The sequence below is a fragment of the Meleagris gallopavo genome, chromosome 13 (genome assembly GCF_000146605.3).
Source record: "Meleagris gallopavo isolate NT-WF06-2002-E0010 breed Aviagen turkey brand Nicholas breeding stock chromosome 13, Turkey_5.1, whole genome shotgun sequence".
Lineage (NCBI taxonomy): Eukaryota > Metazoa > Chordata > Aves > Galliformes > Phasianidae > Meleagris > Meleagris gallopavo.
The window spans coordinates 3,134,945-3,155,381 of NC_015023.2; the positions used below are offsets into that span (position 1 = coordinate 3,134,945).

At 38.4% G+C, this 20,437-nt stretch overlaps 1 protein-coding gene across 4 annotated transcripts in view; it reads right to left on the reverse strand.

Annotated features, from left to right (window-relative positions):
* ANKRD27 (ankyrin repeat domain 27) overlaps window positions 1-20,417 on the reverse strand; it is a 40,964-nt gene extending 20,547 nt beyond the window's left edge. For 2 of the 4 annotated variants that reach the window (XR_002119215.2, XM_031555430.1), the window contains exons 1-12: window positions 17,194-17,290; window positions 11,386-11,516; window positions 9,841-9,951; window positions 8,655-8,811; window positions 7,020-7,174; window positions 6,651-6,710; window positions 6,508-6,561; window positions 6,351-6,416; window positions 6,196-6,272; window positions 5,729-5,850; window positions 4,859-4,937; window positions 3,930-4,062 (exon numbers count right to left, since the gene is read on the reverse strand). Coding sequence is in view for 3 of the 4 variants with exons in the window: in XM_031555430.1 (XP_031411290.1) it covers window positions 3,930-4,062; window positions 4,859-4,937; window positions 5,729-5,850; window positions 6,196-6,272; window positions 6,351-6,416; window positions 6,508-6,561; window positions 6,651-6,710; window positions 7,020-7,174; window positions 8,655-8,811; window positions 9,841-9,951; window positions 11,386-11,487 (1,116 nt within the window). In the remaining variant the exon portion in view is untranslated. Of the gene's footprint in view, window positions 1-3,929; window positions 4,063-4,858; window positions 4,938-5,728; window positions 5,851-6,195; window positions 6,273-6,350; window positions 6,417-6,507; window positions 6,562-6,650; window positions 6,711-7,019; window positions 7,175-8,654; window positions 8,812-9,840; window positions 9,952-11,385; window positions 11,517-17,193; window positions 17,291-20,365 lie in introns of those variants that run through there. The other 2 variants (XM_010717758.3, XM_010717759.3) reach the window with 2 other exon arrangements.
* Between the last annotated feature and the right edge of the window lie 20 nt (window positions 20,418-20,437).

The window sequence follows — 20,437 nt, forward strand, 5'->3', positions numbered from 1 at the left end:
TACAGAGATGAAGGTTCAGATCTGTACTTCACAGTAAGTTATCTATAAATAGAACTCCTTTCAATACTTCAAATGTTGACATTTTAGAATGGATACATAATCCAAGACTGCAGTAGAAACCGAGCAGCTGCAACCTGGATGTGGATCTGTTCTCTATCACAATATTAAAACCTCATTCATAAAACACATGGTATCTTTGTAAACTCAGTAGTCAGTCAGTCTGTACAATCTTAACATGTCTACACGGTCATTTGGTTGTATGTTTATAAGATCACCCTTCCTAACACTGTAGCTAATTAAACTGACAGCTTCTAAAGCCTGAACTCTTTGGGAAGGAATGCTGTGTTCAGCTATTTATGCTATTAGTTTTGCTTTTTTTATAATAACAGAAGAAAAACTTTAGCTCAGATTTCACCTTATTAAGAAGAAAAAGTTGTTGGCTGATGTGAAATTATTTTTATTGGTTTTGAATTTAGAGACATGAAGGTGACATTCACGAGTTTTTCAAATCTAGGCACTTCAGATAAAGATACCCACACATCTATCTTCTCAGAATAATAGAAGTACGTGATCATTGATCTCCTTGGATATTTTCTTATGTGTGACCAGGAATAACTTCCATTAAAAAAAATTATCAAAATCTTTATTAGTTATGAAAAATTATAAATACTGAAATGGATACTTGAATACTGAAACCACTGAAGAATTTCATTAGCTGCTTGCATGCTCTGTATTTTATAGAGAATCTCAAAAAGCAGCAAAACTTAGCATAGCTTTAATACTGTCCCTTTCATGGTGCGTTTTATATGAAAAGCATTTCAAATATGGAAAAAAACAAAGAGCCATTTAAGACAGTAATCCTTATGTGATGAGATAAGGCCGTCATTTTATTATATGAGTCAGGAAGAAGTCCATTACAGGTGAAACTACATATCATTTATAAACAAGAACTTGAAAAAAGGAATGGCATAAGAATCAGGAATCGGTTGAAATACCAAAATAAGTCCTTCAAAGACAAAATTGCTTGTAACAACTTAACTTCCACTCCAAGAATTAAAATAAAGCTTTGCTTAGAGTGGGACTTTTCAGGTATGACAGCTGTACCTAAGCTTTATTTAATCTACAACCAAACATTACTGATGTTTTTATCTGATGCAATTCTTTACACAAAGAGATATGTGCACCCAAAGAAGAATCTCTATACAGCAACCTATCCAGAATAATTCCACCAATAACCACCTACAGCTTGTGAAAACTCTCTCCCCCTCTTCACCCCACTTCCTGAACCTTATTAACCTCAGCTTGTGTTAGAGACTTCCCTTCCTGCCCTCCTACATGCACTTCTTCAGTTCCAACTCCAGGGCCATCTGCAGCTCCTTCCATACAAGAATCTAAATGCTACCTATTTTCTTGTGCATGGCTCCAAGCAAGTCCCTGTTTCATATCCACTTTCAACTCTCTAAAGTAGGTCTTACTATGTATTAGCTGTACACAGGAACTTAACAAGGGTCCAATACTTACTAGACTGGAATCCCATTAAAGAAGTTTAACCAGCACCAGAAAACAAAATGTAGCCCTCCACACTACTGGTTGCATGCTTCTGTCCTCCTTTTGACCCACACTGAAAGTGTCTCTCCAAGACTTCTATCATCTTTTGTGAAGAACTAGGTAAGTTTTTCTTAAGTGCAATTTTCTTACTGACATGAAGATGATAGATGATATACCATTATCCCACAGGGTACATTAGCTCCCTGTGGAGTTCTCCTTCTGTAGTTTGTTTCATTAGGGATTGGACAAGAGCATTACTCAGCCATCAGAAACGCTATCTGAAGCCAACTATAAAATTAAACATAGCCACATGAGGAGCTGTAACGAAGGCCCAGGGCACAGCAGTGTTCTTGCTCAGAGCCTGAAACCCTTCAAGCACAATCTGGAAATAGAAGCCACGGGACATCAATCTGACAACTGCTGCTTTTAAGCAGAAAGCAGGTCTCCTTTACCACAGAATAAGGAAATATCTAAACTGCTAGGTTTCTGAAGGGAGAGCAATTCCATCAGAAGTTTCTGCTATGTTCATCCATCTCCTTACTTTCTTTTTTCAGTTCCCATGGTGGGGCTATCTGCTACAACAAAGAGGCAGAAACTAGGTGTATCACCTTTCCTTTCTACCTGCAGTAGGGACTTTCCTTTTAAACTGTGCTAGAGACTCATTTCCTTGTCTTCAAGACTCTGTTCTCCCCCATTATCTAGTCATGCTGACTGCTGTGATAGGAGGTGTGGAGAGTTCCTGTTGCTCATATACACAAGTGGAAAGTCAGAAAGCAGGGAACTTGCAGTCCAGGTCTGGAGCTGATCCAGCTGAGATATGGAGGAAAGCTTGCTCTTCTGAACACTGTATACTGGTGCAGACACTTATGTAAGTAGCATAGGATTGCCCTCATACAGACTGAGATGTACTTCATCTTTCAGGACAACCGTCTCCCAGATAAGTACAGTAACTTACTGCAGCGACACTTACCAGGAAGTTATAATCACTAAGGGCAATTCCAGTTCATAAAAAAGAAAAGCTAGCCTTAGCTGTGTGAGAAGAGATAGAAGCAGGCACTTAATCAGAAACAGTTTTTATTTTCTTCAACTTGCTGATATTTTTGTGGAAGATAGTTCTACTTTGGCTCCAGTTCTCCTTCTAGTGCATTAGCAGTGCTATTTGTGTATTAATTATTAATGTTAGCCAAGTAACTGCAGGAAGCAAAATTGACTGGCAAGTTTGTTTTCCTTTTAAACTAACATTTTTATTTTTTTTCCTTAACAATTTGAAACAACACTGCAAACAAGTAGTACCATAATTTCTTCACACATATAAGAGTGCTTTTTGTTTTTTTGTGTACAAAACCAACAACATGCATGACAAATTCATGGAGAGAATAACAAAAAACAAAGCCACAAATAGCAAAAAGACTAGAATGATAGTTAAGTGTTTAAGATTGTGCCCCAGGTTGTCCCATCCCAATCCCTGCACACTGAGCCACTAGTCTGGCTCCTGCAATTACATTCCAGTGCTCTGCAGTTGGACAGACTGAGACACGTCAAATTCGTTCTTGTTCTGAGTTAGCTACTTTTGATTTCTACAACAGAGCATGAAAAAACAATTTTGCAACAGTAGACTTATAATTTTCTTTTAAGCAGAAGACGCAAGATTGAATATCTTTAATAAGCTAGAAAGTTTTCAGAGACAAAAGTTTCTAAAGTCACATCAATATCATTCTGGATCCCCAAAGAGATTAGACCTGATTGACAGAAGGTCTAGCTGCAACAGATCCACAAACTTCTAATCCCTGTTAGAAATCCTGAGAAACAAATTTGACCTTCAAGCACTATCTAATATGATATAGTCCTGAACTCCCACTAAATTATCAACTTTGTGTAATGGAGTTATGTGCACCTCAAACACTTTTATTTTTAAAGAACTTCAACTGCAGTGTAATGTAAAATTATCCAGTAAATCTTCATTCTGCTAGCTAAGTTTTTAAAATTTCAGGAAAAATGTGTTTAAGTTCAAGCTATGCCTACTATGATGTACTGCATTGCTTTCACAACCACAACAGAATGAAGACAGAAAGTATTAAAAACTTTCTTAAAATTCAGCTCTTGGGGAAAAAAAAAAAGGGATGTCACTGTTTTTAGTCATAATGAAGAGACGCATCTACTTCAGATTTACCTACTTCTTAAAGTGTACAGTGAGCAAGTGTTGCTACAGGACTGGCACTTCATTCTAACATTTTAGCTTCTACTTCAGGTACAGCTGCCTCCTAACCTTCAAAGGGTGAAAAATGAACTGTTTGCTTCTTCTGATTGGATTTACCACCACAGTGGTACATAGTTGTGCAACTTATCAAAATCACATTTGACAGACTTTAAGAGTAGCTTACTGTTGATCTGTCAGAGAGGTTGCCTTGTCGTATGTATTCTATTGCAGCCTCAATTGAGGTTAGACAGTATCCCAATTCATCCTTCACCGAACTGCAAAGCCTGAAGTTCTTGATGTAACTCAAGTTGGCCATCCTGAAATAAAGTTAAAACCATGAATCATTAAAGTTGACACTACCATGTCATACCTTAATATCACAGCTCATTTCAGACAATCCAAGCAGATATTAAATGTGAGTTAAGAAAAAACTTCTAGAAAGATTGTTAGGCTGGCATTATCATAGCTGTTCTGAGCTTTGTGGAAGGATCCTAACACTTCAGTTCTCCATTATGTGATACAAAGTTAAAAACTAGATATAACAAATATAAGGGACAAGGTAAGGACAACAGTAAGAAATAAAGTCTCACAAGTTTCAAGCATCATAAGTACCAGGGTAAATCAATAAAATCTGAGTATTTTTTTTTTTTTTTTTTACACTAACAACTGTTCAGACAAAGCTGAAAGGTTTATACATACCTTTCCCAACAGATGAAATAACCATAAGAGCATATGCTAGTAAGCAATTAAGCATTCAAATCACATTTCTCCATGTAACATATCTCAAGCATCTAGAGACTGCATAAAATTTTGCAGTTCCAATGCAAATGTGGATGAACCAGTACAAAGTCCACACTGGACATGCAGATCCAGTAAATGGAAGATTCCCCCATTACAACAGTTTTCCAGAGTTGGAATCAAAACAACCAACACTTGAATTCCCAGTAAGTCCTGAATTCTGTCACATCTTTGCTGTTTATCTGACAAGTTTTCTGTATCACATCACCCCTCTTAGACTTTGGGTAGGCTATTACTAGAAATCCAAAAACATCTGACCCCATGCATCATTATATACAACATGATGGAGCTTTGTACAGCCAAGAAGTTACATACCAGTTTGGGATTTCTGTTTTTACAAGTAAATACAGCAAGACAGAGAGAAGATCATCTGCACACATGGTTTCCATGTTAACTAAAAGAAAGAATTTATATCTGATATTAGTAATCTCATGGTTCAAACCAAAACTAATGCCTATAAATGCAGCTCTGCCTCTTAAAACTAAGGTCAGCTCTTCCAGTTGACTAGTAACCAATGCGACCTTCCAAAAGTATGTTCTCAATCTCACTCTAAAAATAGACTGCCAGGAGCCAAAAAAAACAAATACAGCTGCAATATTTAATTAGCATTCCCTCCTTCTTCACTGGAGAAGTCAGAACAATGGCTTGAAGGTGAACACTGTCCACTGACATATTATTTCATATCCCAAGGGCTGTCCAGGAGAAAGAAAGTGATGCTGTGATGTAAGCAGTATTCCAGCACACCACTTTGTTTGCCTATTGGTAGCATCTTCCCTTTCCAGGCTACATAAAATAATAATCAGATCAGCAGTCTGTACTTTCCTATCGCAGAATCAGTGGCACTCTGAATGTAGTCTATATAAGGTTCACCTGACCCAGACTCCCAACACTGCATTTCGCAGTGATACATCTCTATATTTCTGATTTCAAGATTATCATGGAGCACAGACAAGCAGACAAGAATAAGCCAACAGCAACCTTCGGTGTTTTAAATGGATGACACTTTTTTTCCTACCTGAGAAAGTCCTAGATTACATAAGCTTGTCACATGCTCTAGCTACAACTGCAGACCTGGATGTAGTTGCTTAACACACAAGCCTAATTCAAACAGGTGTTTATATGCCACAGTGCATAGATATTAAGAAAAAAATCTCAGAGCTTTATTTTAATTCACTATTTACTGACCTCTTTGGCTAGGACACTGCATAATAATTTGTACCACTTTTCGTAGACAAAGTAGCTTCTGTTGAGGGGAAGTACATTTGTTCAGCTGACTTAGTTCTCGCTTCGCACGTGGTATGTTAAAACTACAAAATAATTTGAAAGAAATTGTCAACCTACATCAGAGCTCCTGTGCAGGATGTCCAAAATCCAAGTCTGAACTTATTCCGAGTCGAAATGAAGAATGGTATTAACACATTTCTATCTCTACCCTACACTTGCATTTCTGCGCCTTGTAGATTGAATGGGAGGCATAAAACCCCAGAAGTAAAGAATTTCAATGAAACAACTGCCTTAAAATGATACAGTTTTTCTATCTCAAAGGAATGAAGCATAATAAAAATTTACTATTGTCTGAAGGATAACTTTTGGGCCTGCCAGAAATTTATTTGAGACAGGATCTCAGTGACTGCTCAAAAACTAACACTCACCTGAACTCAGGCTTTACTCCAATGTCTTTTTGCTGGAGGTCTTGAAGGCTTCTTGTGATTTTGTTAAAAGCAGCATCCTAATCATAAGAAAGGCAATAAATGTTTAAAGTGCACTGGATTAATGTAATTGATCTTCAGCAATCAAACAAACTTACCTCACTTGCCTCAATAGTCCCCACATATTTAAAGACTAGATCATAAATAGCATGGTGGACATACATCTGTTGGAAAAAAAAAACCAACAGTAGCTTAGACATGAAAGGAACAGCTAAAATTGTTTGCCAGTTGTTTTCCTTCACTTCAGATGCTTACTTCAACTGCTTGTTTGATCAGATTCATCTGTTCTTCTTGCTTCGCAAGCATCTTCTAAAAAAGGAAAGCCACAAACAGCAAGAGAGTTAAATGATTTATTGCTTAAGTAACACTACATACTATGTATTTAGTGATGTGTTTACCAAGTGTGAATCTCTCAGAAGATGCTGGAGACATTTGGTATAAAGTGCACTGACAGAATCCTAGAAGGCAAAAGAAAAAGTAGATCTGAATTAATGATATGAAGCAACAAAGCATAGAAGAGCAAAGAAAGGAGAGCTTCTCTGACTTAGAAGCATACAGCATCAACAAAAGCAAAGTAGTATCTTTAGCTAAAAGCTGCTTTTACATAACAGTCAAGATGCAGTAATTCACAGTTACAAATTCTTTTCTCCCTTCCTACCTTCCTCCCTGGACTATTCTGACATAGAACATCTTAAAAGGAAAATATACCCAAAGCAGTGAAGTGAATTATGTTTAGTAAATTAAGCATCAAGCAGCAAGATACTGACTATGTAGTGGCGGAGGCTTTTCCGTTCGTGTTCTTTAAATGTTCGGTAGAAAGATCCTATGTATTTATCAAATCTCTCACAGTGCCTTCCCAAGAATTCTCTAACATCTTCAATATTTTTAAGAGAATAAAGATTTGATGAAGCTGTAGATTCATCTAAAAATGAAACCCAAGAGTTAACACATTGAATACACATGTACAGTAAAGCTCTTTCTCGTTCTAGATAACAAGCCAACTTGCGTATAATGAAACATTAATTCAGCTTACTATGCTTTTAAATGAAGGTGTTGCTTTCAATTATGAAAAGATACTGCAGTTAAATAGCCACACTTAGAACCAGCTCTCTTGCCTTTTATGTCAACTATCCGTTTGGAATAGCTAAAAATTAATTCTGCATGCTCCTTTCCTCTGGGGTAATTTATTGCTCCTCATAACTCAAGCATGAAACAGGCATGAAATTTAAGAAAAGCATATTACAGTACTGAGTGCCCATGCAGGAATATAGTGTGCTCTAAACAAGCTGTAAAAAATAAAACACCCACATCCTGAACTTTTACATAGCCTATTTAATAGCCTATTATTATAGGCACACTTTTTTCTGAATGAGAGGGCAAAGTCACACCAAGTAAATGTTGAACCAAATCCACTTTTCTTCTAAATAATACAAATTGATCCCTTGTTTTGAATTCATATACTTATATATAGCTTTTCCAAGAAAATTTCTCTAGGCAAGCCCTTCATCTGCACTCAAAGGGCAACTAATAATAGGTTTAGGTCTTATTTCAAATTACTTAGAAATTACAAGCCACCTCACTTCTGAAAGGCTGCTGAACAATAGCTGAAAACTGAAGATTTTATGCATATATTCATAGTCATAGTTTGAGTCTTTATGTATTTCAGCTATTTTATTTTCAACTGAATGTCCACACTTCTCACAGTGCTATTTTCACACTTGCCCAGTACCATTTTGTCATTTGTTTACATTCTTACTTATTTAGAAAGATGGGATGCTTTTAATTCAGAAAAAGCATACATTTCAAGTAGCTTCAGTTACTTATTCGGTACAAAAATTCATAAGGATATCCTGTTACATTCACAGTTTGAGTAGCAGCCTTGGAAAGAGCATTTCCAGCCTCATCAAGAGGCTTTTCCAATATTAGGAAGAAAAGAATACATTAAATGAAATGTGACAGATGACCTCCAAATGAGCTGCTATGTAGCTATGCTACACAGCCTCTAAACACTAATGAAGTGACTATGAATCTACCACAATCCAATTTTGTGCATCCACTTTGCATCTGAAGACAGGTGTGATTAAAGAGATTAAATTCTACCTTTAAACAGCCAACACTAAACGGAGCATTGCTAAAAAAAAAAAAAAAAAAAATCAAGCTGTATCAAGTACTCCGTAATTCTTTACCATGGAGACTGGGACACAAGCCCTAATAAAAGTAAAGTTTGGCTGGCACCAACTTAATGCTTTTACAGCAACATACTAACATCCACACCACCATATCAGTAAATGCTGAGAGCTTCAGTCAACACAGACTATTCAGAATGAATAAAGCACATTAAATAAAGATACTGATTTGCTTGCTGTGCAAACAAGGCCAACTGTTATCACTGCAATACCTACTTGAGTTTTCTGTTTTTTCCAGTGGATGAGCTATGCACAAAATACTAAAGCTCTCTTCTTTTTCATTGTAAAATGTTTCCTCAAAAAGAACAGGTACTGAGAGATGATAGTTAAAACCAGTTCCTAAGATGACAAGATTTCCTTGTATGAAGATCTCCTGAAAAAAAAAAAAAGTGGAAAAATTCCAAAAAACACAATTACCTTAACTTCTACAATGCACAGTTATATCTCCAGGGAAAAAAAGAGAATCTTGCAACATGGAAGAGTCATAGACTCCAGATTTTTCATATTCTAATGCTGCGTCGGCTGAAATAGGGATTCCTGCAGTTTACAACACCTAGCTGAATCTTGCTTGTACTCACTTTCCTTACAAGCACCCTACTAAAAAAAGCTTTGGAGAATATCTGAAACCAAGTAACTACTTCCAGATTTTCAAGCACTTTTAGTAAAAGGAAATTGAAAAAAAAAATAAAAAATTTATATTTGTTATCTAGAGTTCAGCTTAGTAAGACACCATTCATCTTGGATGTTTCTCATGCTCAGCTTTTATCTCCTAAATAATTCCAGTGTGAACACCTACAGTAGGAATACCTAGATGACTGCCTGCAAATAGATGCAAAATCTCAGACTGTACTGCAAAAATGGCAAGCAGAAAAGAAAAAAATTCATCTTAAATCTATGCAGCATTAGCATTGGTTATAATGGCTTTGCATTAGTTTCTAAATCAGGCCTCAGATACTACTCAGTATTATCTTAACTGTCTTAAACTGTGGTTAACTTGCATCTGCATACAATACAGGCAGCATGAGATCTAAAGATGCAGTTAACTAAGTGAAAGTGGCCTTTACACCAGGCAACAAGATTCTTAACAGCCAAAAATGGAGAGAACCCATTTACACAGTCAAAAATTCCGTAACTAAAAACACAGATAAGCTTGACAGTTGCTTCACTGAACTAGTAAACTGAAAATTGGAGTCAGAGCCATCTAAACAGGACAACCATTCGAGTACATACCAAAACAGTTTTCACTAGAAAGCAACATATCCCAGAGAACACTGTCTTAAATAAGTGACACTTATTTTGCCAGCTAGCGCTAACTCTTCGCTAGCTCCTGTAACCATTAGTTCGGTTAGTTACTGACTGAGAGTCATTTACCAGTGTCCCCAAGATACCAAAACGGAAATACCTTTCCATTTAAGGTCTGAAAATTTTCTTCTAGTGGCTTCAGTACATAAGATTCAAACTGGCAGTTGGAAAGACAGTTGCTTGAAAGGCTTCCTTTGCATGGAACTAATACCTAAAATAGAGTTTGATCACAATTTGGAGATAAATACAATAAATCACCACTTAAATTCTGATTGCTTTTGCCTTTCATACTACAATAGATTGGCAGATAAAGACAAACTCTTGACTAGTAAGCAAGACTCATTTTAACATCTGTTTACACAAAGCTAATCTACTTTTCAATTTGTTCTGATGTCAAGAAGCTCAAACTCCTACTGTTAATCCAAAAGGAATCTTGAGTTTCTTCTTTTAATTAAGTTATTCTCCATTTGGACTAAACTTTCTCAGAGCAATTTCAGTCACTTGGAGTAAAGCAATGGATGAGCACTTTCAAGTTACAGTAAATTACTATTCAATGAGAAAAAATTATGAACAAAGTGAGAGATCTCATTCAATACCAGGAACTCTATACACACTGAAAAGAAATACATTTCACTGTCAAGAAATAGCATCTTCAAATTGCTTCTGCTCTTAAAATGACATCCATCCTTTTCCAGAAGCAGCAGTACAATTCAATATGAATACTCTTATCCTGGAAATGTAGTGTTCCATTAACAGCTCCAGAACCACCAGTATAAGAGGTCAGACTTAAGAACAGAAAGAAAATTTTAAATGTTAATGGCACACTTGGGTTCTGCAAATATTTGACAGATTTTTGTCTTCACAAGCAGTGTTCAACTGCTCATTGATTCTCCAATAATCCTCTGAGACTATACAAATATTTACTAAAGTTGAATATACAGGTATTTCTTTAAAGATATGCTTTTAATCCCACATAACATCACAGAGATGACCATACATACTAGAAGCCAGCAAGTTCGTGCAAGTGTGCAGGGCAGTTAATGCAAAGAATTAAGGATAAGACTAAGGTAAGGATGTCAATGATATTAGGCATTAGAATACAGATAGGACTGGCAGAAATGCTAAAATCTGTTCACTAATCATATCACTATCTTAAGTAATAAGTAATAGAAAGAGCCCTGTCCAAATAAAGCTTAATTTTACAATCTGATAGAAATAAGCTGAGTTTAATGGAATCTCCACACACTTAATTTTAGATCAACACTTACAGCAGGATACTCAGATTGGAAGTTTTAAAGAATTACAGTTTTTTATTCCAACTCATTTTAATGTCTTTGATTTGCTATATAAAATTGTCAGAAATAAGTGATTGTCTATCCACCAGGCATTTCAAGAAGTCAATCCTAATTTAAATCACAATTGCAAGAATATACAACTAGTTCGTAACAAAGAAAGTAAGTTCCCTGTGAAGGTTAGAAGTTATCACTTCCATCTGTTACTACTGTGCAGTTACCAAGAGATCCATGTTTGCAGACAAAATGTTTCATGGGCTTGTACTGATCTTCATGACTGTTAGGAAGCCTGGAATTTAAAAAATTTGCTGCTATTTAGTAAGTTATTTTAGAATACACTTATTTATACTTACAATACCATGTTGTTCTGCAACTTTGCTGCAGAGATCAGGACGTCGCTTCTGAATGGCCAAATAAAAGGGATTTTTCAAAAGGTCTTCATCATACATAGCCATATGGACTTCAGATACCCAAAGGAGATTTTCTAGAAAACATATGGAGATTGTTAAAGCATAGTACATGGTATCTGTGAATGTATAATATTGCAAAATACCAGAGGCAAAAAGAAAAAGTAGCTTCAGGTCTCTGATGTGAGCTGTCAATGTCATGCTTAATTAACTAGAAATTAAGTGTAGTCACTCAAAAGTTTATCAGAAGGAACTATGTCCAAACAAAACTACACACTTCCTGTTACACATGTACCCTCATAAGGTCTCCTTTGCTCTTTAAGTGCATGATTTGCTGGGAAAAAACTTAATGGAGGAAGATAGATATTAAGATCTACATTATAACCACTCTGAGACACAAGCTAAGGTCTAACACAAAGCAGAAGATAGGAATTAAAAGCTTTGTCACAGAAGACTACAACACTTCGGGACACTGACGCTTTCACAGTAAGCTTAGGTAAGTGACAATTACTGACATATCAGTGAGACACTCAGACAGTGTAATAGGAATCCCCGTGTAATGTAATCCCCAACTTTCCAGGGAAAGTTTTAGGAAAGGTACAAGAAGCAGGTATGTATAATCAAGTTGTAATTAAAAAGACACCAGTGAAATCCAATATTTGTGGTAACCTCTACTTCCATAGAAAAGGTGTCAATCATCTGAAGTCAGACTGACAAGATCTGGCAAAATAGCAAGCAGAAAAGCTACCAGAGACAGAAATTCAACTGCTAGACACTGGAGAGTTATCACAAGGTGCGTCACAGGGAAAAGAGGATTTCCAGAGGCACTAAACCCTCAGTTTAAAAGGCTCTGTACTTTTAATTCTCTAGACACAAGGACATGAAAAACCCCAACAGGACCCTTCTAGACTAACTTCAGCATTGTTTTATTCAGAAGAACAAAGGTTAACAAGTTTATAAGGGCTTAATTAAGTAGATTGTCATACCTTTTCCACTCATCCAGATTCCCCAAGGAAACTAGAAACGTAAGTCACATGATTTCCTCCTGCAATTTCAGCTGTATGTACCAGGAAAAGGTAAGAAGAGCAATAGAAGTTCAATTTGAACCAAGCCATCCTTACACAATTAGCATTTCCAGGTTGGAAATGCCCATGTTGGAAGGGGCCCTGGGCAGCCTGGTCTAGTTTAAGATATGGAGGTTAGTATCCTAACTTTTACTTAGCACATTAGTTGCTCAGTGTGAGCTTCTGATGCTTATCATGTAGCACTTGAAATACTGAGCTACAGTAGTGCTGTACTGGTGCCACAAACACATCCTTCTCCACAGATTGGCAAAGAGACATGAAACCACTATGTTACAGTATAATAGGATGGAAAAAAACATTCTGAATTTGCACAGATTTTTAAACAGTCCTTTAGTTTCAGTTATGCTGTTAACTGATCTATTGTCTGTTACCTGATCTATGTACTGTCTGGTCCTTCCTTATAATTAGGCACAAGGAGAACTCAACACAAACACAATCAATTAAGCCTGAAAGTCATTCCCACTACAAAGTTATCAGCAGTTTCTTGCAGCCTGGATTACCTCAGCATGAGCCACTACAGACAACGAAGGCAGTGGCAGGTAACTGTCTCCAGCAGTTTTTTTCTCATGAAGCTCCAGATGAAATATTCATCCACTTTCCAGAAGGACAAAAATAATATCTTTTATGAAAGGACATTAATTTGGCTATGCCAGCACTAAGACAGGACTTACCAAGCAGGACTAATTACCTGTTAACTGCTTATGAACAACCAGCTAAGCAATAATTCCAGTAAGATCTTAAATGACTTAGAGCTCACAGTTCAAACATGATTCAACATCAACTTATTATATAGAAGGCAAATATCAGAGGGCTGTATGAACACATGCAGCAAGCAAAATCATCAGCATGGCAAAGCTTATTTTGGAGTCCTATATTCCTTTTTGGGTGCTACACTTCAGGGCAGATGAAATTGACTGAAAAATCTTAAGTGAGAAAGGCAGAAAAGGAGGATGTAGGACACAGTGCAGTGATACTGGTTAAGGTAAAGAAACTGTATGAGATAAGAAAATCCCCCAGATGTACAGGATGTCTCAGCAAAGGCCTTTTGTTCCACATCTGTAAAAGAAGAAACAGGCCTCAGCTTAGGTAAAGAGAGTCAGGTTACAGATCAGGAACAAACTTTAAAAAAAAAAAAGAAGATAAACACATGTTTTAGATCACTTGTCAAAGCTATCAAGTCTCCAATATTGTAAATCTTTAAGAACCTGTTAGACAAACCTCTACTAGAAGTGATACAGATCCAGCCTTCTAGCCTCTCTAGATTATATGATCTCTCAAGATACTTTCCACAACAAGCTTCTACTGAAGTAGATGGCCCACCAAAGCATCACCTGCCTTTTCATTTGTGAATTCATGTTCACTATCCAGTCAACTGATAGATGAGAATGCTGTGACCTTCTACACAGTAAGCAAGAAAGTATTAGGATGCCAGGTGCTGGGCAGTGGGGAGATGAGCCAAGAGCACATTGACACAACAAGGCAACTAAGCATCAGACTGCAGAGACAAAAATGCAGTGCACTTGTGTTTCTAACTGCTATATTGCCCATTTTGCAGTTTAACGAATCTAAGTCCAAAGAATTCTTTCCCATAGTAGAAAAGGGAAGGAAGAACACATTCCACAGACCTCCTTTCTCCAGAAACCTGCCTCTCAGTCGAAGGAGTGAGAAGCTTTGCCTAGTAAGAAATTAACAACAATATTTAATACCCTAGCAAAACAGATAGAAGGGATGTATTGGAGGGGAAAAGCCCCCTAGAAAACCTTAGCTTATGAAATTTGCTGTTTGACTGATGCAGCTCTTAAGTCATTGCCTGCATGTAAAAAAAAAAAAATCAGGGTACTGTAAGAACTGTTTCAGTTAACAGATCGACCCACTAAGTTTGAAACAACAATCTTCAGATCTGGTTCATGAGATACCATGTAGAGCCAGGCATTTTGTTTATTACAGGACTACTGACTGCAGCAGTAATACATGCTTGAGAGCTCAGAAAAAGAAGCAACAAGAATCTGCATTAATTCTAGCATTTTAGCTACTGTAGTACAACTAAGAAGCTGTCAACATGCTAACACCCTAATAAGGAAGCTTTAGCTTTTAGTTCACAGAAGAGTTTACCAGTTATCTTGAGCAGAAGCAGACTGAGGACCCTGATCTGCTAGCTGGGCACATCAAGCTGCAACCAAGTCCCTGCACAGCAGGAAGTAGCAACCAGTAGTCAAATGAGTACTGTTTTGAGAATGGATTCTCAATTTCCTTCTCTTTTCTCAACACCTCTCTCTTAGCCCTGCATCTGCACACTGCCCCATTAGTGGATGGCTACCATATCTGATTAATGTGTGGGCATGCAAAAGAATGAAAGAAACGTTCATTAAATTAACTGAAGCAGTTAATCAACTACATTTACCCAGACAGAAATGGGGATGTATTGGCCATGCAGTATTAGTAACTACAACAAAGCCAAGTCCTTCACACTACACTTCTATAGATCAAGCCTAAGGAAACTGAAGAATACGTTAAAGATCCCCCAAATTTTGTCTCAAGCATTTTTGAGATAAGTCGATTTCTTTCCATCTCAAAAGTTAAGTGCATCTGAACATAACAGCTAATGCATTGCAGTAATTCTAAGAATGCATTAGAATATTCCATTGAGAATTTGTTGGCAGAACACAACATCCAACTTTAATCTAATGGAACTGAAGGGGCAGGTGGTGGAATTATTCCTCATACAGCTTTAGATTTACTAACATTACACAAGCAGGAAAAAGCACAAAGTCATATAAGCATTGAACAGTTCTGGTAACATGTAATTGAAAGCCCATTAAAAATTTTCCATAAGCTATATTCACTAAGTTTATTAAATTCTATCATGCTAAGCTGTAAAGCAATACAGAAGTACTACTTTCAAAATGTTTAAATGGAATCACTTCGCTGTGTGGCTTCACGCCTGTAAACACAGAAATAGCTCTGATTGCTGGAAGAACAGAAGCCAGCTCATCAGAGAATCCAATAAGCATTTTGTTACCCTGCACAAAAAAAGCCCCACCAACATAATCATACCCTTAGAACAGCCAAGTCCTTTGTAGATTAAGAACAGAGTGATAGTTCTAATGACACATCTTGCACCCGGAACAGCTGAAGTGAAAAGCCATGCAATGGAATCCAAGCATGTCACTTTTTTCCAAAAGAGTGGAAACCAAGTCCTATGACCTTTGGTACTGAAAGCAGTAAGCAGGACTTGGCTACAAAAGTTTTTGTCATAAGGTTTTCCTTAAGAGATACTGAAATCAGGTGCTTTTCAAAGACCTTTCTTTCATTTCTAACTCTTTTTAAGGAACATTTTGAAATAGTCAATAAAATAGATGCCACTGCTTTTACTTGACAGCTACATTATGTCCTCATTCTAAAAATTTTTATTCAGTTCTGAAGTATACCTCCTGAATATCCCATTTTAACATTGAAGACCTAATGAGACATACTACAGAGAAAATGCCTTTCATAATAGCACAAAGCATTCTGTATGGAAACACAAATTTAACAGTGGGACTTAACTAGGCTTAGTACCACTGTAACTAGTTTTATTTGCACTATTACTCCTCATATTTACACTACTTGAGGCTAAAAGTCCCAGTTTGAGACCTGAAATCATTTCATCATGAAGCCTTCTCTGTTTCTGGGCACACAGGAAAAACTCCCACCCCTAATGAATGAGCACTGAGCATTTGATGAACTATGGCTCTGAGACATGTTCCAGTGTACCCTGCTCACCACAAGGGACAGATAAAGAGGAAACTATTTTTACCTTTTACATTCAGCTGCAACTTATAGCGATTTCAGTGATTTTAGTGACTATATCAGAGTATCACCTCTAAATTATCAGAGTATTGAGTAGTGAATCTGCATCAGTCAGCTCAAGGTTTCCTAGAAACTGGGGGAAAACTGAGTTACATCATCCTCAAATGAGAGCCTGACAGTGATGCAGCAGGTTCTGGGAAGGAGAGGTCAGTGCCATTCCAGAAAGATGCTCCTTTTTCAACAGCATCTCCCCTGCAGTCACATTTCTTCAGGTGAAGGGTACAGAGCACAGATTTTTGTGTATGATGTTTGTTTTTTTGTTTGGGTTTTTGGGGTTGGGGGGGCATCTCTGCACATCCCGCTCCACGCAGATCCCACTTCTCTATTTAGGGTCAGACAGCTGTCTCTCATCACTTCTCTCAGCATGATGCTGTGCCCTAGGGCACTGCACAATGCCTGACAGGAGCAGGCAGTGCCACGTAGGTGTGTTCTGCTCATCCCTCACACTGCTTTCCATTATGACCCTCCAAAAAAACTCTAAACCAGAGCTCATTCTTAAAAAGAACATTCAACCTTTCTAATTTAAGTGCATTCGTATTATAGTTTGATGCTAAAACAATTACATTTCTCTCAGACCTGAGGCCAAAGTACATAGCAGCCTGACTCCCACCAGCCACCAATTTCATCCTTCTGATCAGCAGTTCACCCTCCCACAGGATGCTGTTTGCTCTCATCCAGTCACCTCCCCTGACTTCAGAGATCAGCACTCTTGGCATTAGCCAGGTACTTAGAACAAGCTGCATTCCTAACAACCCAAGAGAGTACGGATTCCCAACCCTTGCAGGTTTAAAAATGTACAGAATAGCTGCAAATTCCTCACCTGTGTTTGTTCTTTAGATTACCATTACTAAGACTGCACTCAAGTCTCAAACTGGGAATCCTGAGCAAGTCACAAGCAAACTGTGAAGGAAGAGTGCAGAAAAGGCTGATCAGTAGAACTACAAAGATTAAAAAGAACAAATATTAACAGAATGGACAAAGTCCTCACCATCTGCTCAATGCATTTACACAAGGTCACCTCTGCAGGCTTGCAAAGGTATCAGCATATGAATTCACAAGGGACTGGCCATACAAAAACACACCAAAACTAAGGTGCTGAAGTACAAGGATAAACAGTGTTTTCTTAAGCCAATTACAGCGATCCTTAACTCACAGAGACAAAGCAGTTGTAGAACTCAGTTTATGCATTGGGCCCAAACACTAAAATGGAGGCATAAATACTGTCTCGACTACAAAGTCACAGACCACTCATGTTCAAGCAGACCACATCTGCTTTCTGTGTATCTCAGTAGGAAAACCAAGTTACTTCAGGCCAACAGTAGCTTTGTCTCATTGATGCTAAGAGCTTAAACATCCACCCATTACTAGATTATCTAGTTATGGGAAACACTGCTGAATTACACTAGATATCCCTCTTGAGGAGCAGAGAGGAAGGAAGGTGGGAGCAGTTGCACAGGTAAAGTTCTTCCAACTAGCACAGCAAACAATTATAAGCACTACTTGCCTTTAATACCACACTGGACACCATACACTGGCCCAATGTAACTGAAAGCCATGCAACAGCAAGTCCACAATAAACTTATCAGACTGATGATCCTCCATGATAGAAATCACAGAATGGCCTGGGTTGGAAGGGACCTCAAGGATCATTGAATCTCCAACCCCCGCCACACGCAGGGCCACCAACCTCCCCATTTAATACTAGACCAGGCTGCTCAGGGCCCCATCCAATCTGGCTTGAACACCTCCAGAGATGGGGCATCCACAACTCTCTGGGCAGCCTGTTCCAGCACCTCACCCTCTCTCTGTAAAGAACTTCCCCCTGACATCCAACCTAAATCTTCCCTCCCTCAACTTAAACCCATTTCCCCTTGTCCTGCTGTTATCTACCCTTTCAAAGAGTTGATTCCCCTCTTGTTTATAAGCTCCCTTTAAGTACTGAAAGGCTGCAATGAGGTCAGCCCACAGCCTTCTTTTCTCCAGGCTGAACAAGCCCAGCTCCTTCAGCCTGTCTTTGTGGGGGAGGTGCTCCAGCCCCCCGATCGTCTTCAAGGCAATGATGTGGAAACAAAAATTCTCACTCTGAATCAACATTTCAAGACACTTTACAACAAAATGCTTCACAAAATGCAAGCCAGGAGTTAACAGCAGTTATATGAACAAAGCTGTACTGTGTTGTCAGACACTCAACCAGTTTTGTTCACGCTGCATCCAATCCTTATGTTCTGGCCTGATCTCAGTGGCTTTCAACCACCTCAGGTCACAGCATTCAGATGCCTGAACTCAGCGTATGAGCTCATCCCAGAGGCGAAGCCACGAGGCAAGATTTACCAACCATTCAAACAAAACAGATTTCTATTTACCTAAAATACCACTTAAGTCTATTAAAATGATACAGGACTTAACAAACACTAATGCTCAAGAAGAAGCAGAGTATCTTGCAGTTTTTAAGAGTACTGCAACATGAAGAACACTATCATAAACACCTGTTGGAAAGAAGCCTTTCTACAGAACCAGCAAATACATTTCTGCTTGCACTCATTATGTTGCTTCCTAGCTCCCTTATAATTGCAGGGTTTGGCTTTTTTTGTCAAAATTTTTGGACAAAGTTTCAGCTAGTCAGCATCTTCTTTGAAGGCGTTATCATGACTTGGATTTAACAGCATCATGTCTGATAAGCTACAGGCAAATTTTAAGAGTTTTCAGAATCAACCTGAATAGGATAATTGCACACAACTGAACTTAATTAGAGCTATTCTGCAGAACAACCTTTCTTCGCACATGACATATCTATGAGAAGTTTTTAGGCATTACCTGACACAAATTGTAACTGCTGCCACCTTCGGATTTATGCAGTCACATGCTCCTAAACAACATCCCTTCCCCTCAGCTACATCTGAATTTCAGAGAAACTGATTCTGGCATGCCACAAGGAAGAGCAGCCTCAGTAAGGTGCAGCAGTGCAGCTCCTGCCCACATACACATGGATGTCTAACTTAGTTAGGATTAAGCTTAAGTCACACAGGACTCCAGATTGAAACCTAGAGCTAATCCTTCTACCACATGACAATAATTAAGCAGTTACAAAACTTCACATACAAGGTCAAAAGCATCTTCTGCTTCTTCATTCCAGCAAGGAACAGACATTGATTCATTACACCTTGTCTACTGCTGGCAGGGAGCTACCCAGTAGCTCCACAGTGACCCCACAGCCTGCTGCAGGACTTGGCAGCTGGTTTCTTCCACAGGTGCACATGGGTGCAGCAGTAGCCACACACGACTTATGGCCTAATCCAATAGAAAGGCAGAATAAAAAGCAGTCAGGGGAGCAGAGGACCAAACTCCCCATGTAACTGAATCATAGAAAAGGAACACAACCTCGACATACCCCCAGAACCTGGCCTGCCCAGAACAGTGCCTTATCTTGCCTGTGGTGCACAATGCAGCCACAATAAGGGACAGGGTCATGATCTCCCCCTTGAAGGATGTTTTCACTTCTCATAAATTACTGTAGCAACATCAAACCATACAGTTGTCCAGGAGCATGAAGGCATATGAGCGGTGTGTGGCATGACAAGCAAGCTCTCCAGAAGTCTGCTGCTGTGCAGCACTCAGCGTCAGTGTTATCTGTTCTTCTGGAAGACACAGGCACATGTACATAGCCTACAGCTCATCACTAGCCACATCATATTTCAGAACATACACAAGGGCAGCCACTAAAGTATCATTTTTTTATGGTAAAAAGTTTGTGTTTGCTACACCTTCTGATGCATGATTACTTGATTTCAACTGCCCTTAGACATTCTGGGCTCCATACTCTCACACTTCCTAGGGGCCTTCTTAAATAATCCACAGAAAAAGAGTAAAAACATGCAAATTCTTGCCCCCGAGAAACGAGCTGAACCATCTGTGAGACTGATATACAGAAAGTGTGCATCGCAGAGCCCGGTAGGAACCGAAGTGCACTTCTCTGATATAAATAATGCACGTACCAGGGTGAGAAAAAGTTCAGCAGTGCATTAAGCGCTCCCGACGCTGCGCAGCGCGGGCAGCAGGTCTACCGC